This window comes from Wyeomyia smithii, chromosome 3 (genome assembly GCF_029784165.1).
Source record: "Wyeomyia smithii strain HCP4-BCI-WySm-NY-G18 chromosome 3, ASM2978416v1, whole genome shotgun sequence".
Classification (NCBI taxonomy): Eukaryota; Metazoa; Arthropoda; class Insecta; order Diptera; family Culicidae; genus Wyeomyia; species Wyeomyia smithii.
In genome coordinates this window covers 102,450,125-102,464,546 of record NC_073696.1, presented here as the reverse complement: position 1 = coordinate 102,464,546, position 14,422 = coordinate 102,450,125, and the positions used below count along the sequence as shown (strand labels likewise).

The 14,422-nt window shown below is 38.7% G+C and overlaps 1 protein-coding gene across 5 annotated transcripts in view; it reads right to left on the bottom strand.

Annotated features, from left to right (window-relative positions):
* Positions 1-1,837: 1,837 nt before the first annotated feature.
* The window catches only part of LOC129731861 (uncharacterized), a 68,962-nt gene continuing 56,377 nt past the window's right edge, over positions 1,838-14,422 (bottom strand). For all 5 annotated transcript variants that reach the window (XM_055692212.1, XM_055692214.1, XM_055692215.1 and 2 more), the window contains exons 3-8: positions 4,816-4,849; positions 4,376-4,611; positions 3,474-3,610; positions 2,869-3,404; positions 2,554-2,813; positions 1,838-2,491 (exon numbers count right to left, since the gene is read on the bottom strand). In XM_055692212.1, the coding sequence (XP_055548187.1) occupies positions 2,393-2,491; positions 2,554-2,813; positions 2,869-3,404; positions 3,474-3,610; positions 4,376-4,611; positions 4,816-4,849 (1,302 nt within the window). In that variant the 3' untranslated portion in view covers positions 1,838-2,392. The remainder of the gene's footprint in view (positions 2,492-2,553; positions 2,814-2,868; positions 3,405-3,473; positions 3,611-4,375; positions 4,612-4,815; positions 4,850-14,422) is intronic.

Sequence of the window (14,422 nt, the reverse complement as noted above, 5' to 3'; positions counted from 1 at the left end):
ACTTGAGAACGTGACAGCAACTTTTAGGAGTGTTGTTGTGTGTTTGTTTCGTGTATCTCGCAAGCATCACGTTGGTAACCTATATGCTCTGCCCACTAGGTCTATCCAGTGAAGGTTAGGTTTTCAAATGCCGTTTCCACGTTTCAACAACAAATCCAACATCGGGAATTACGTTGTTGGTGCAAAGATTTTTGAAGCAGCGATGCAACTTTAGATGTTACTTGTATCTTTACAATTTCATTGTAGTAACAAAAGATGTTTCTTGAAACTTCAGAATTTTATTAGTGCAACAATTGATTACAGTTTATTGTTTTATCATGTTTCAATTGTTGCTTGGGTTGTTGATCAACTGTTTTTGTTTGATTTGTTTTAACACATGTTCATAGTTGTAGATTAGAAGAAAGCTGTCACACCAGAACTTGAGCAGATACATGTACATCAAACGATTCGAGGGAACTGACATAGTTGTCTCCAAGCAGAAACCAAGTAAAAAAAGAGTGTGCGGAGTGCAGCGATGGTCAAAGCGCTTAACGAGCACACTCGCTGAAATCCAGCCTGATCGGCAAGAAAAACCATTTATAGACTACACTAATGATTACCTTGATAAACGGCTGGATAATGTGTACCATCGGTGCCAAGTGCACCTACAGCGATAAAATAGACCCTACATGTGGTCCAAATCTCTTATCCAGCCATTCCTATCCCGACCTCCACGCGGTGCCAGCTGGGATACAAGCAATCAAAGGAGATCGGGCAACCAACCCCGGTTTGAACTTGGTCGTATGCTGACAGGTTACGTGGGACTCGAGTCGACTCTAAACAGTGTTCTGCACGATGGCCCTCCGGCGAGAGAGGGAGTTGGTGCGCAGGCCTTACAAGCTGCCACCGTAAAACACTTACAAGTAATGCACGGGAAACAAAGTAATTCGGACTGAAACAATCGGCACAGACCCTTGCGACGAAACCGGAGTAACGATTGGAAACTCGGAACGTGGAACTGTCGATCTCTCAAGTTCCAAGAGGGGACACGAGTGCTCTCCGAAGTATTAAAATCCCGCAAGTTCGACCAACGAAATGGGCCTAAGACTTATCGACTTTGCCGCCTCCAAGAACATGGCCGTGCGTAGTACCTGCTTTTCTGATTTGACGTTCTGATTGATTGTCGGCACTTCTCAGACATCATCCACGTCAGATCCACAGTTAACAACATTCGGTACCGACGCCCGCCCCGGTTAGATCTCGCGCGATTGAAGCAGTTTAACGTCGCCGAAAACTACGTGCATTCGCTCAAATTTGCGCTGCCAAGAGAGAACAAGCTAGGGGTAGCTCCTCTCGAGAACTGTTGAAACACCACCAAAACAGCTATCAACAGTGTAGCCATCAATCGCCGCGGTCATGTGGACCGAACGCAACAGAACGAATGGTTCTATGACGAATGTAGTAGGGTGATAGATGGGGAGAACGCTGCACGGTCAACTAAGCTGCATTGAGCCACTCGTCAGAATGTGGAGAGACACCGGCAGAAGAAGATGTAGCGAACCCAAATCTTCTGAGAGAAAAAGCATCGCCTAGAGGAGGAGGAGTATGCAGAGCTGAAACAGCTGAATCATTCCCAAGAACGTTAAAGTTCTACCAGAAACTCAACGTATTCCGCAGAGGCTTGGTACTGCGAGCCGAAATGTGCCAGGGTAAAGAGAGTAGTATGACCTCCGTCTGCAGAGAATATTTGAGCTCTGCGGAAATTGGAAACAAAATTCATTTTACATAAATGTTTTTTGATATTTTTTCAATGCATGACGTGTAATAAACAAAGAATAAAACCCAATTTTGTTCCTCTATCTATTAACTCAACTATATATTTCATTCATAAAATCACTGTACATTGACCTGTACATGTATCCGATACAGTTCGCTTCGTTAAAATATTCTTACAACCTGCGGCTGGGCAATAAATAAATTAAATTTTAAATGCTCTCTAAAATAGGCAACAGACTCTATTGACTGTCTCTACTTTGATCCGTTTTCCGCTTGTATACACTAGTGAAAAATGCAGTCTACCTTGTGTATCTATTAGTGTCGTTCTACCGTACTGAATCCCGATTGCGGCTTGCAACGTCTGCCGGTAAGCCCATCTTTCAAGTATAATTCACTCCAAGAAGGATATGTAGCCTTAAAAACTGGGCTCAGTTCTCAAAGCGCTAGTTGTACTGACTAAACTAGTTATCTTACGCTCTAAATATTTGTTTCGCCTAGCTTCTTAAATATACACTGTCTGTAGCTCTTGCTCCTCTGTGAGCGGTTAAACGCAGGCTGTTCACTTCTAAAACTACGACCTCTAAATCCAAAGTGCTATGTGAATATCGATTCGAACACAATCCCATTCAGCCTTCATTTATTGGACGATTGCTCGGCCGGAGTAGCCTTTCACGTTGAGCTCGTCGATCGAGGATTTTTTACCATTTCCTTGCATCCTAGAAGCCAGTCCGCAAGTCTAAAATGATATGCATAAATGCTTCAGATTAAGACGATTACTAAAAAAGTGGATGCACTCACAATGATCGTAGATAACGCTAACAAGCCGGCAAGCAGTCCCGATATCATTACAAAATTTTTGCACTGATCCGGTACTTCCTGATACCTCGTGTCATCGTACTGTCCCGGCATCAGTACGGTGTATTCGATGTTTTCATTGAACTTCGTGAACTCCGTCGTGTTGAGATTGCCAGAGGTTCTCCGGAATCGATCATGGCCTACCATAGATAGAAGATTGCCGTACGCGACCTCTCCTGTAGAACGGCGACGCCTTCCTAAACCTATGAAAAGTTGTGAAGCCTTTAGAATTTTTATTTCCAAAATAGTTCATCTTACCCTTTCGTTTTGTTGGTTCATACAGATCCAGACAGAAGTCAGGTTGGCAGTCCATGGCGTCCATGCAGGCCTTAATCTGGGAGTGGATCCACAGTGTGCTGCGTTCCTTCATCGAGCTCAGCAAGAATGCTTCAAAATCCAGGAAAACTTCGTTGGGTTTGTCCCGATAGCGAGCTGGTTGATGCGGAATAATCGAAGCAAAGTCCCGGTTACGGCAACCATCCCGCACCAAAGAAACCGATCCCGGAGCGCGAGGATCATCCGGATCTGGTGATACGGTTACCTCCAGCAGTTTGACATATTTCCACACACTTTGTGCGCTAATTCGTGCGCGCAGTTGCAGCTTCGTTCCAATCGGAACCGCCTGGTCAACGGGAACCTCGTTGTTCGTCATCGCTGCCAGCTGGTTGGTGGTCGAATAATTCTTCATCCCGGCAATCCTAGCGATCGGTGGAGCCTCCTTGTATAGTGCGACTTCGTACTCGAGCCGGCCGGGAGTCTCCTCCACTACTCCGGAAACGCGGGCTCCGTGTGGGCTGCAGTTGAGAAGTAAATAAATTAAAATTTCGCTTGTCTCGGGAGAGTAGAAGTTTATTCACACTCACAAACTTCCGGCGAACCCCGCCGCCTTATTCTGGATCACCGTTGGCTCCGGTGGTTTGCACATGATAATCAGTTCCTGGTCGGATTGCATCACCACCGACGGGAATTGGGGGAACCAAATTCGAACATGGACGAAACCCTGGAAAGTACATGCGTACTTGTATTGTCGTTTTTAGGTAGAAAATTCAACAAAATCAAAATCTATTAGTTACTGATTGATAAATACCTGATCTAACCGAACTGTAACAGATCAATTTGTTACATTGAGATAATACCCAGAAATATCCAATATCTAAATTATTTAAAACAAAACTGAGGTCATGCTAAACAAATTGAGCACTTAATTCAAGTCGGATTCAAAATTATGAGGCAAATTGCTTTATAATATGAAGTTTTGAACAAGCACATTGCTATCAATTTTAAAGACTTTGTACTACTAGTGATATGGTTCTAACAAGCATTACTTTGAATAATTTTGCATCAAAGATTTGCTCTGGGTAATTGTTTTCTATGTTTTACATCGGATAGTTTGATAATTTCAATTTTGAGATCAATTATATAGCGCCTTCTTCAACTAGTGGCAAAAAATTTATATTTCCCATGAATTTTGTTCCATTTTGACAGCAACGTTATTCGGACAGCCTATTTCTGACAGAGCGTTTTTTGCACCCCTTAAAGTACCTACAAGGCACGCAAGCGTCTAGTGAAGTGATTACTCAAAAACGTTCTGAACCTTTTTTTTTACTCCTTGCGAGTTCCCTTGTATCTGGGCCACGACCATTAAACTATATTTTCAATTGTTTCTGTCTGCCACAAAACTCGTTTCGTCTTCGACGGTCGACCGTTTTTTCTGTGTTTGTTTTCAAAAATAACCCGCAACTGCACTGTTACACCCGGTTCTTACATTCCTCTTCAGCACACCGCAGCGTGAGAAGTCGGTGATCTTGAGGTCGTAGCTCAGCTCGCTGGGGTCTTTCCGGTCCTGCTTGATGGAGCATGCGAAGTCGGCCTCCGGGTTGACGGCACGATCGTCCGCGAACAGTGGAGCCCCTTTGAAGCCGATCGGTTTCTTCAGCTTGGCCGTTATGATGTCACCCAGGTTGGAGCCTTGCGTCGCAAACGAACACTGAATGTCAGTCACTGGAACAGGCCAGCAGGAGAAGCAAGAACAAAGTAGAAGAAATAAAAAATGCTTTAGGTGCCCTGCAACGAATCCATAACTATAAACCTAATAGCTAGAAACCCATTATATAATCCTAAAACACAGGTTGTAAGTTTCACGCGTTATTTTCTTGGGCTATTATAATGTTAGAAGCTCAATTAGAGGCTTCCTATGCGGCTTACCGTCGTAGTCTTGCGCCTTGACCGGTGGAAGAAGCTGCAATAAAGGAAAACAAAGTAAACGATCAAAACATGAATATAATTATGAGGAGCGCGATAGAGGGAGAGAGAAAAACCAAATTAATTCGTTTAAATAATAACGTAATGCTGAAATGATGGTAGAAAAAAATAGTTCTTTGAAGCTGCTGAGGTTGCAAATCCGGGTGACCCACTATCCCGCTTAATTGTGCGAAATTGCGGCCGGTTCTTAAACTGCGCCCGATTGCATCGGAACGAGATCAATATCTTTATTGAGGATTGTTTTTTCAGATTGCACTTCCGGCGCCTTCCTGCCGCTCAAGCTGGGTTGATACTCAAAAATGAATCTGTTCCAATTGCACTGATTATTTGAGTTCGATACACTCGTGCTACACTCTTCAGTGATTAGTTATTATTGTAGACCGTGTCCATCTGGATCAGGGGACTAATCGTATTAGTTCAAACTGCTCTTTAAACATAACGATAGCTAAAAATACTTCAACTAGTGAATAAGACTTTGTGTAATACTAGTTTTAGGGTTTCGTTAAAATTCTTACTCGAAAAAAAATTCCACGTAAGCAAATTTTACTTCATCAAGCGGGGAAATAGAGAGAATTTAATCTTTGGGTTCCTAGAGATCTTTTGAAATCTGTTTGATTTTGAATACAGTGTGGCAAACTCGTTTAAATGAACCACCGTTTTTCATTCTTAATCTTGAGTAATCGTGATATTGCGAGGAGAGGAAATAGATCCGAAATAGTGAGTCCAAATCACTAAAGAAATTAAAGTTAAATCAAGGAAAAATTCCTAGGTTTTTTTGTAAGATTTGTACCACTGTGATCATTGTTTTGATCTTTCGTGGTATATAATCCTAGGTTAAACTGAGCCAAAACTTTGGATGCGGAACACTTCTAGCTTGGGAACGTTTTCCACGTCACAGAAAGACCTTTATACAATTTCAACCTAAGCCCGATATAAATTCTTTGGGGGAACCGTACACGACGTGTATACTGAGGTGATAAGTAGTATGGACCAGTTCAGGAACTAGAAACTGCTGTGAGAGAAGCTTGGCAATACATCTCTGTTGAAACACTAGAAAATCTCGTCAGTTCAATGCCGAACGGAATTTTTGAAACTATTCGTAGAAATGAAAACCAAAACAAAACAAATCCAAAAACATGCCTAGTTATTTAATTTTCCATGAAACCTGATTCTTTCACATTTTTGCACGTTTCTTGGGGCCAAAATTATGTGGGAAAAAAGTTGTTTCGGTTTGGTCAAAGTCAATTTATTTTGCTCAAAATTTTTGTATCCTTTGGAACAGACATTACCGAGGTACATTTTGACATTTAATAGTACTTTGCCAAAGACAGTATGGCTTTAAAATAACCAGATTTAAAGGTATTCGTGTTCTACTGTGGAATAACAAGTTGCGTTTTTATGTTTTCCAAAACTCAAATGTGTATTTGACGTATCAGATAGTATTATTGTATAAGTTCAACTAAAATTATTTTTTTAATCCAAAGCAAAAAGAGTAAGACTAATCAAGTACTGATAAAAGAAAAACAAATAAAAAATACTAAGGTGCTAAGTAACCAACAACCTGAGCCTTTGCAGAATTATTTTGATTTTTGCGGTTTTCTGCTACAACCAGTCGTTATAATCTTCTGCTCCTTCAAGGACACGTTCTGCCTGGTCATTGATGGCTGTTGTTGTTCTTCTTCGAGTTATCATCGACGTTTTCATTGAAAAACGTCAGGCTATTATTGAGCTCCGATAGATACCATAAGTGATTTTTGATACGTCAAATAAACTTTTGAATTTAGGAACACATAAAAATTCAACTTTTCATTTTACAGTAGATCACGAATAATTTAAAATCACTTTAAAGCCATACTAACATGGTGAAGTTTTTCTCCTTAAAATTTCTCATCTTTTAACAACATTTAGTTGGTAACAAAATTAGGTTGAATACCCATTTGTCAAAATGTACCTCAAAAATCGCCTTTCTAATAGATAAAAAAAAATCATAAACATAAACTATATACATAACTATATACAAACAGAAAAAACTTTTTTCTTCATAATTTGGGCTATTTTCACCAGCCGAATACTACCTCATTTTAGATTGAAAAGTATCTTTGATTTTCACTTACTTTTCCACATAATAAATTAGATGATTTTTTTCTTTATTCATCATATTGCACACCCACACCTATATTCATCATATCGCTCTTATCTGTCCAATTGACGGTAAATTTTTTTTTAATTTTTAAAATAAAAGTAATTTTATTTCGCGAGGTAAATTAAGTCGACTTTGGGAAAAATAGCCAAATTTGACGGTAAATTGTGTAAACTACTAACTTGTTCGACACCCACGGTTGCATATTCAATTTTTGGGTGCTTTTCCGCCGCGTGCCAATAGCTCGCTCCACAAGTACAATTTTGAGAAACAATGTATGACAAACTTGTAGTCCCTAAGTAGTACTACAAGTTTTTTTGAATAATGCAAAGCTCTATTTCTTAAACCTGAAGTGTGAGAGCGCATATTCAGTGCAAAATTCAGCCAATACTGGTTGAATATCCCACTGAATATGGACTCTCACATTTTAGGCATGAGAGATAGAACACTGCTTTCTTCGACAAACTTGTAGCATTATTTAAGGACTGTAAGTTCGTCATACATCATGTTTCAAAATTGTACTTGTGGAGCGAATTCTTGGCACGCGACCAATTGAATGGAATTGTCACCCCAAAATTGAATATGCAACCTTGTCGACACCTACTGTATATAGGGTAACGGGGGTATTTTGGCCAGCTTTGGGAAGTGTTCGTACAGTTCATTAAAAACAAACACAATTTTTCAACATAAATACCTACTCTATTACACCATTGTTAAAAGCTAAGTTTCTATTTTAATATACACTGTTCAATAATGCAATATATTGAAAAAAGTCCTAGAAATATCAAAATTTCTACGAAGTACTAAAAACATATTTTGGTCCACCAAATTTTTACTTTGGCCCACCTTTATATCTACAGACGTGTATGAAAATAGTTCGGACTAATTATATTTAAGATCATCATCGGTATTTTTAGAGAAAAAATAGTGGGTTTGAGGAGAACATCCTTCTGCTGTGAATTTTTGTAAATTTTAGGCATCTAAAAATGAAATGATTTGGCTTATAGCGGTTTGACAGGCGTTCTCATCCAATTTCATATCGTTAAATGTGGTAAATTAAGCTGTAATTACCTGTAAATTGTCACAAGCTGCTTCTTTGTTCACGTGCAACGGCCGAACGGTAATCAAAGAGATGTCAAAACTCGGCATGGCCAAAATATGTTTGCTTCAGAAAGAGGCAAACATATTTCAGCCATGCGTTTAACCATTTTTTCAACTTTTTCAAACATGTTAGAGTATACAATTCTGTTTCTATGACATTTTATTAATGTTACTACAACAACGAATTGTTTTAAAAACATACATATTTGTTACAATAGCTTCCGGACGTTGACTTGCATTACCACTTCCCCTTGACTTTGGGTTGACTCAGCCATGACTTTGAATATGTACGAACTAATTCCAAAATAACACTACCTAGAGCCAGTTTTTCGCCGAAAATTATAGTGTAGTATGATTCTTAGGTGTGTTATTGAATGTTGCATGCATAGTTTTCTAAGATTCATTGAATTTGTCAGATAAAATGCGTAAAATGTTACCGGGTGGGCCAAAATATGCATGTGGGCCAAAATACCCCCGTTACCCTATGCTGCAAAAGTTAAAATTTCAGCCTTTCTGATGTTTTGACAGCGTGGTGCACGACAACTGTCAACATAGTTTAAAGGGAAAAAGCACAACAGCACCACCACCGCTGCGAAAGGAATATTCCGCAAAACTAAAACTCATTTGAATTGTCCGTTTTTTTGATCCACCAAAAATAATTTCGTGGTACGTGTGTTTGTTTGTGGTTGAACTGTGAATCATTCTAAAATCAACACTAATTCAGTTTAATTTGCAGTGTAGCATGACAAACTGAATCAAGTGCAAAAACACTTGAAGTCAACGTGATATTTTTTACAGGGCCGCTTTTTACACACCATAATGGCAATCGCTATGCTGCCTGTTCGTAATTTGCGAAGCTCTTTGCTTATGTCACTTTTGGGATTTTTAAAGAATTGGCAACACAAATGTTGCCGAATATATTTTTATGTTGATAAAATACATGAAGACTTCAAACTGACGTAATCAGAGTTCTAGAGAAACATTTCAAAAGGTCCTATCTGCTTTGATCGATTTTTCGATCGATCACTTTCATTCAATCACCACAACTCATTAAACACCTTTTATGCCACGTTATTTGCACGAGTTGATAGTGGAGGGATCACTCTAGCCTTCTGAACGAAAATCACGCTTGGGAAAGTTACTAAAGCTGAACCATTACCAAAATAAAAAGACGCTCCGGAAAAACGATAAAAGCAGATAGGACCTTTTGAAATGTTTATCGAGAGTTGTCAAAAGCGAGGTACTGGCGGCTGACAACTAAAATTATGGAATTTTCTTGAGGCTCTTTTACTCCACAACTAAAACGGTCAGAGATAAATAATAGTATGTATATGTAAGCTCTCTCTCTCTCTCCTCTTATTTCAAGTGTTTATTGTTTTGTTCAAAATGGCGTCGAAACCAAAAGCGCAAAGTACAGTTTCAACGGTTCAAAATGAACTGCACAAAAATTTAGCAAACAATGATGGGAAACCCATTTTGAAGGCGAAATCTTCCGATTTCTACTGTGTATAATTTCCTGCAAAACTTAACAATAATCCGCCAGAAAGGTAGTGAAAGACCGGCCAAAGTACTGGACAAATGAGGACTTTTTCCTTCTTGTCTAAATCGTAGTTCGAGCTTAATTTGATTTTGATGAATTTTGATTCCACATCTTCAAAAACATCATACCGATGAAAGTTATGTGTTTTGTCCAAATGAAACATCGTCAAAAATATACAAAAGTTTCTGAACATCCACTCGACTCCATTCGTACCCTCAAATACGCAACCCAACGAATCAGGCTCAGAGTCACCCAATCAAAGATTTATTTGGGATTTTAAGTTCCCACGATACAAAAAAACTGGAAATCAATGAGCTGCAAACAGTTAATTGGTAGAATCAAAAGATGTATTTGAAAAGTCGACGTGAAGGCCGTACAACGCTCTTGTTTCGGTATCATAAAAAAGTTTCATCGGAAGTCCGGTTCATTAATTTTTTTTCGTTTATAATCAATGTATCTTTAAGAGGATAAATTAGTTTTTCTTTGAGTACATCTATTTTTTTTGACTGCAGTAGAAAAAAAAATTAATACATTTATAACAGAGTTGAGCGCGAGTAATTTAAACCTATTTGTTTGCTGGTTATTTGGACGACTTCAAATAAATGAACAGTTCTTTGAGTATAAATTTCATAAAAAGATGTATGTAAAGCAGTGCTGATAAAAGTCATTTTCCCCAGCAAAATTCTTCGAAACTTACAGCCAATCACTTTCAATTTTCACTACCAATGATCGCAGCACTCTCTCAAATACACTAGATTTTCGTCCTAGTAACGTGCTGTTATACTCAGATGAAATAGATCGCGCGCATCGTTCACGGTTACGGAATAAAATTTGACGACGAATCCAACCAAATGATCTTCACTTCAAAGCGAAAAAGAAAAACAAACAGTCCACTCAACCAAAATGAACCTCACCGAAACACTTTTTCACTGACACTGACCGATGCCTTGACAATCTGCGTTAACTGATAAACTGATTTTGTTGTCTTGCTTCCATCGTATGAAATATAATGAGGTGTTTTCACAGTTCACTTCCATGCAAAAAGCAGGAAGGGAGAACTCTGAAAGGATTGTAAAAAAATAACGTTTATGGATACTTTTTTTCACTTTCACTCAAGAGTGTCAACAAATATCAACCCTGATGTAAAGCCATAACCGGAAGAATAACGTAGAGCTACTTAACATGTACTAACATCCGAACTACAAGCTGCAATTCCAGGGCAAAACCTGTAGAAAAAAAATTTGACCGTTCCTCAGTCCTACAATTATTAATAAGGCTAGTAACATGCTCAGTTTTATAAAACGTTTCTGCTATAATTTCCAAGATCCATACACAATAAAAACACTTTATAATTCCTATGTCAGGTCACTTTTAGAATACTGTAGCATTGTATGGTCTCCGTTTTCTGCAACACATGTAAACAGAATAGAATCAGTGCAAAAACAATTCCTGTTATATGCACTTCGTAATCTACGATGGACGTAGGATTTCTCCACGTCGAAGTAGACTCCTATGTAGCCCCCCAAGCCTACCCAAGAAAAATTACCACAACTCTTTCAATGTTGTTCACTGAAAAATATCAATAGGAAAAGGGTACGCATCTTTCAATAGATTATTTGGTTGTCCTGAGAAGGATAGTTTTTATTTCATCTAAATTGGGATACGTTGATCGAAAATTGCTGCTAAGATGTGATCGTCCGTCGCTGGCGCAAGTTGTTCCAGGCCTCCAAGTGCTCGTCGACACTGGCAGGAACGAAAAACAGCTGCTGCTACTAAGATGTGACCGACCGTCGCACTATCCGCTAGTGAAATAATTTGTTTGCAGAACCATTCTTCTTCCTATACAGCCCAGAGAGTGCATTCTTGTTAATAAGGTATAATATTCTAGGGAAAGCAATAATTACTTGCTTGAATCCATGCAGCTCAGCTCTGATTGATAAAAATCGATCTCAACAGAGAAAAAAAACTTTGTTGTTTTTCCGGAACAGAAAAGTACCTACCTCACATTTTATTCTAGAGCTTTGATTACTTAAGCAAAATTTTCAATTTACCTCAACACAATGACGAACGACTTTGTCATAATTCAGAACCGTGCAATATTTGGGTAAAAAAATCAGTATATACTATTTTCTCCTTATTGCTGAGAAATTTTCACACCCAATCTATATGCTAACTTTGATTATTCTATGCACGGTTTATGGGTTACAAAAATCGTTTAGTAATCCAAACTGAAGCAGTGTGAACACCTTAAACGACTTACACCGCGAGAATCAAAAGCGTCTGGGAATCAAAAGCGTCCCTAATTGAAGCAGCGAAAGTCACTTCACTGGCCGGTTGTTTCAAACCGAAAATAAGCGTCTGGTCTGGTAGAAACAGAGCCAGACGGAAAACAAACCATTTTCACACCTGCCGGCGCGGCGCACAGTGATTTTTTTTTCGATCTGTATCACAACACAACATCGCTTCGGTCGTTGTGTTTTCTTCCGCGGCACTACACCTGCTAACCTCTTCTTGTTGGAGATCAAGGTCAGGCAGACCGGACAACAAGCACTACTAACGGAAGCGGACCTCGCGTACAATAGATAGACTCGCCATCGGCGTCGAAATAATCGCCACTTAATTGCATAATCGGGAACAACCGATAATGGGAGAGAGAAGCACATTGTTAAGCCGCCGCCAGTCAGGTATTAACTAATGCTGCACCGTGGGGAACGTGTGGGGCTAGCTGGGCTTGGGAGATTTGTTGATAGGTGGTATTATGCTTTAGCCGAAAGATATGAAGCCATTTGAGACCGCGACTAATGTGTATGAATGTATGTCACGTTACTTTTCGTACTTATGTTGAACTTACCTCTTAATTGAAATTAACAAAGCTTAAATATTATTTTAAACTTTGGAAAGCATACTAAGCAGTAAGAAAAGGTTTGGTGGAAAGCAAAGCAAAAGTTTTTCTAACAGCGATGGGTGTTATTTTTTTATACGCGCTAGACACCCAACGCTTTTTCACCTCTTGTTCTCCTTCGTGGGCTACGAATCCATCATAATCAACCATATGGGAGCAACCTGCCAATTGGAACGTTTTGTTTTGATTGCTTCGCACCTTTCGCACCAGTGTACCACTTGACGTAATTTTTTTCCAATTGTTTGTCAAGATTTTTTCTACTAGATAGGTAGGTGCTGTATGCTACGCGCCCCGTTAGGTACACCCAAGCTGCGAGTGGGTCGAAGAAAAGGGACTGGGCTAGCTTAAGCTGGAGAAAAACATCTTTCCTATTTTCCGGGCTAGGAGGCGGGTGCCACCGAGGCTGCGCTGCCGATTGACACACTTTCGCCCGGCTACGTAACCAATATAGAAAAAATCAGGCTTCGGAGAGAACCCGGCCAGAAACAGGGTGCGATGCGAGCTCGGGAAAGCGAACGAATAATTTCACGCACCATCACCGACGGGCGCGCAGAATGAAGCCAACAAATTCCTCATCAGAGTAAGTCATAAATAGTGAATTTTTAAAATTATCAATTGTTTGATTGGCTGCTTGAGGATAGATTGAAAAGAATAAGCTTAAAAGTGACAGCTATCATCATTAAACTGGAAAACATGACTGCTAATCCAGTAAACAATTGGGCTGAATAAAACAGCTAATAATTTTAAAATAGCTGAATAAAGTCTACATACAGGTGAAAAGATTGCTCCAACGCTTAGATTGATTTATCAGTTGAACAAGCAAAAAATTAAGGTTTGAAAAAACCTATGAAATACTCCACGCCATTATTTGATTGTTGGCTTAACGGCTATTTTAATTCAAAAAATAGCTATTAGACTACATCATTAAAAACTGAACAAACTGGTTGAATAAAAGCTTCTGGATACTCAAACATAAACATTTTTTAAACATTTTTTGGCTGCAAAAAATCAAAAGATTTAGATGTGTTCGAATCGCCTAAACAATAAAAAAATGGTCTTATTAAGACGAATATATATTTTAAATTATATTTATCGTAGCTGTCGAAGCTGAAAAAGCACTTTTTCAGAAAGACAGAATGTACAAATTTAGCCATGGAATTGCCATATAGGCGCTTATTTAGACTATAAGCCAGCTACTGTTGGCTGTAGAAGAGTTTTTCTACAAGCTGTACAAAGAATTAGTAATCGCTTCTACAGAATCGATCAGCATGTATAACAGTTATTCAAATGGCTGTGCTATTTCTTATTAAGCCTTTGTTCGGCTATTTAAGAAGCCGAATGTAACAAGTATCTGATTTAGTTCTCCAAAACCGGCTGATTAAAAGCTGAATAAACACTCAGAAATATATTATTCGACCTATGTTCAGCCGTCAGCTGAATAAGATTAGTTATAAAAACGTATATTTAGCCAAAAAATGTTTCTTGGGAACTTTTTTTTTTTTTAATAGGGGGGGAATGTTTGTAATGATTTAATTATGTACTAATATCTATTCAGAATTAATATTGTGTGTTCTGCCACAAATGGTGACATTTCAACACTATTATATATTTGTACGCTTTTTTATATTATTGAATGTTATTAGCTTTCGCAGTTAAGTTAATGTAATTGTAAGAAAAATTATTGAACCTACTTGTCAAGGAGAAAAAAAGGAATAAAACGAAACTTAAAATAAACTTAAAACTATCTTACTGACTATAAAGTGAGCTAATCGTTGCAATTGAGGATTGCAACGATTTTTATCGGAATTTGCAGATAATTTGGCTTGACATATTTTCTAATGTTTCTACATTAGTGAGCCTATGTAGC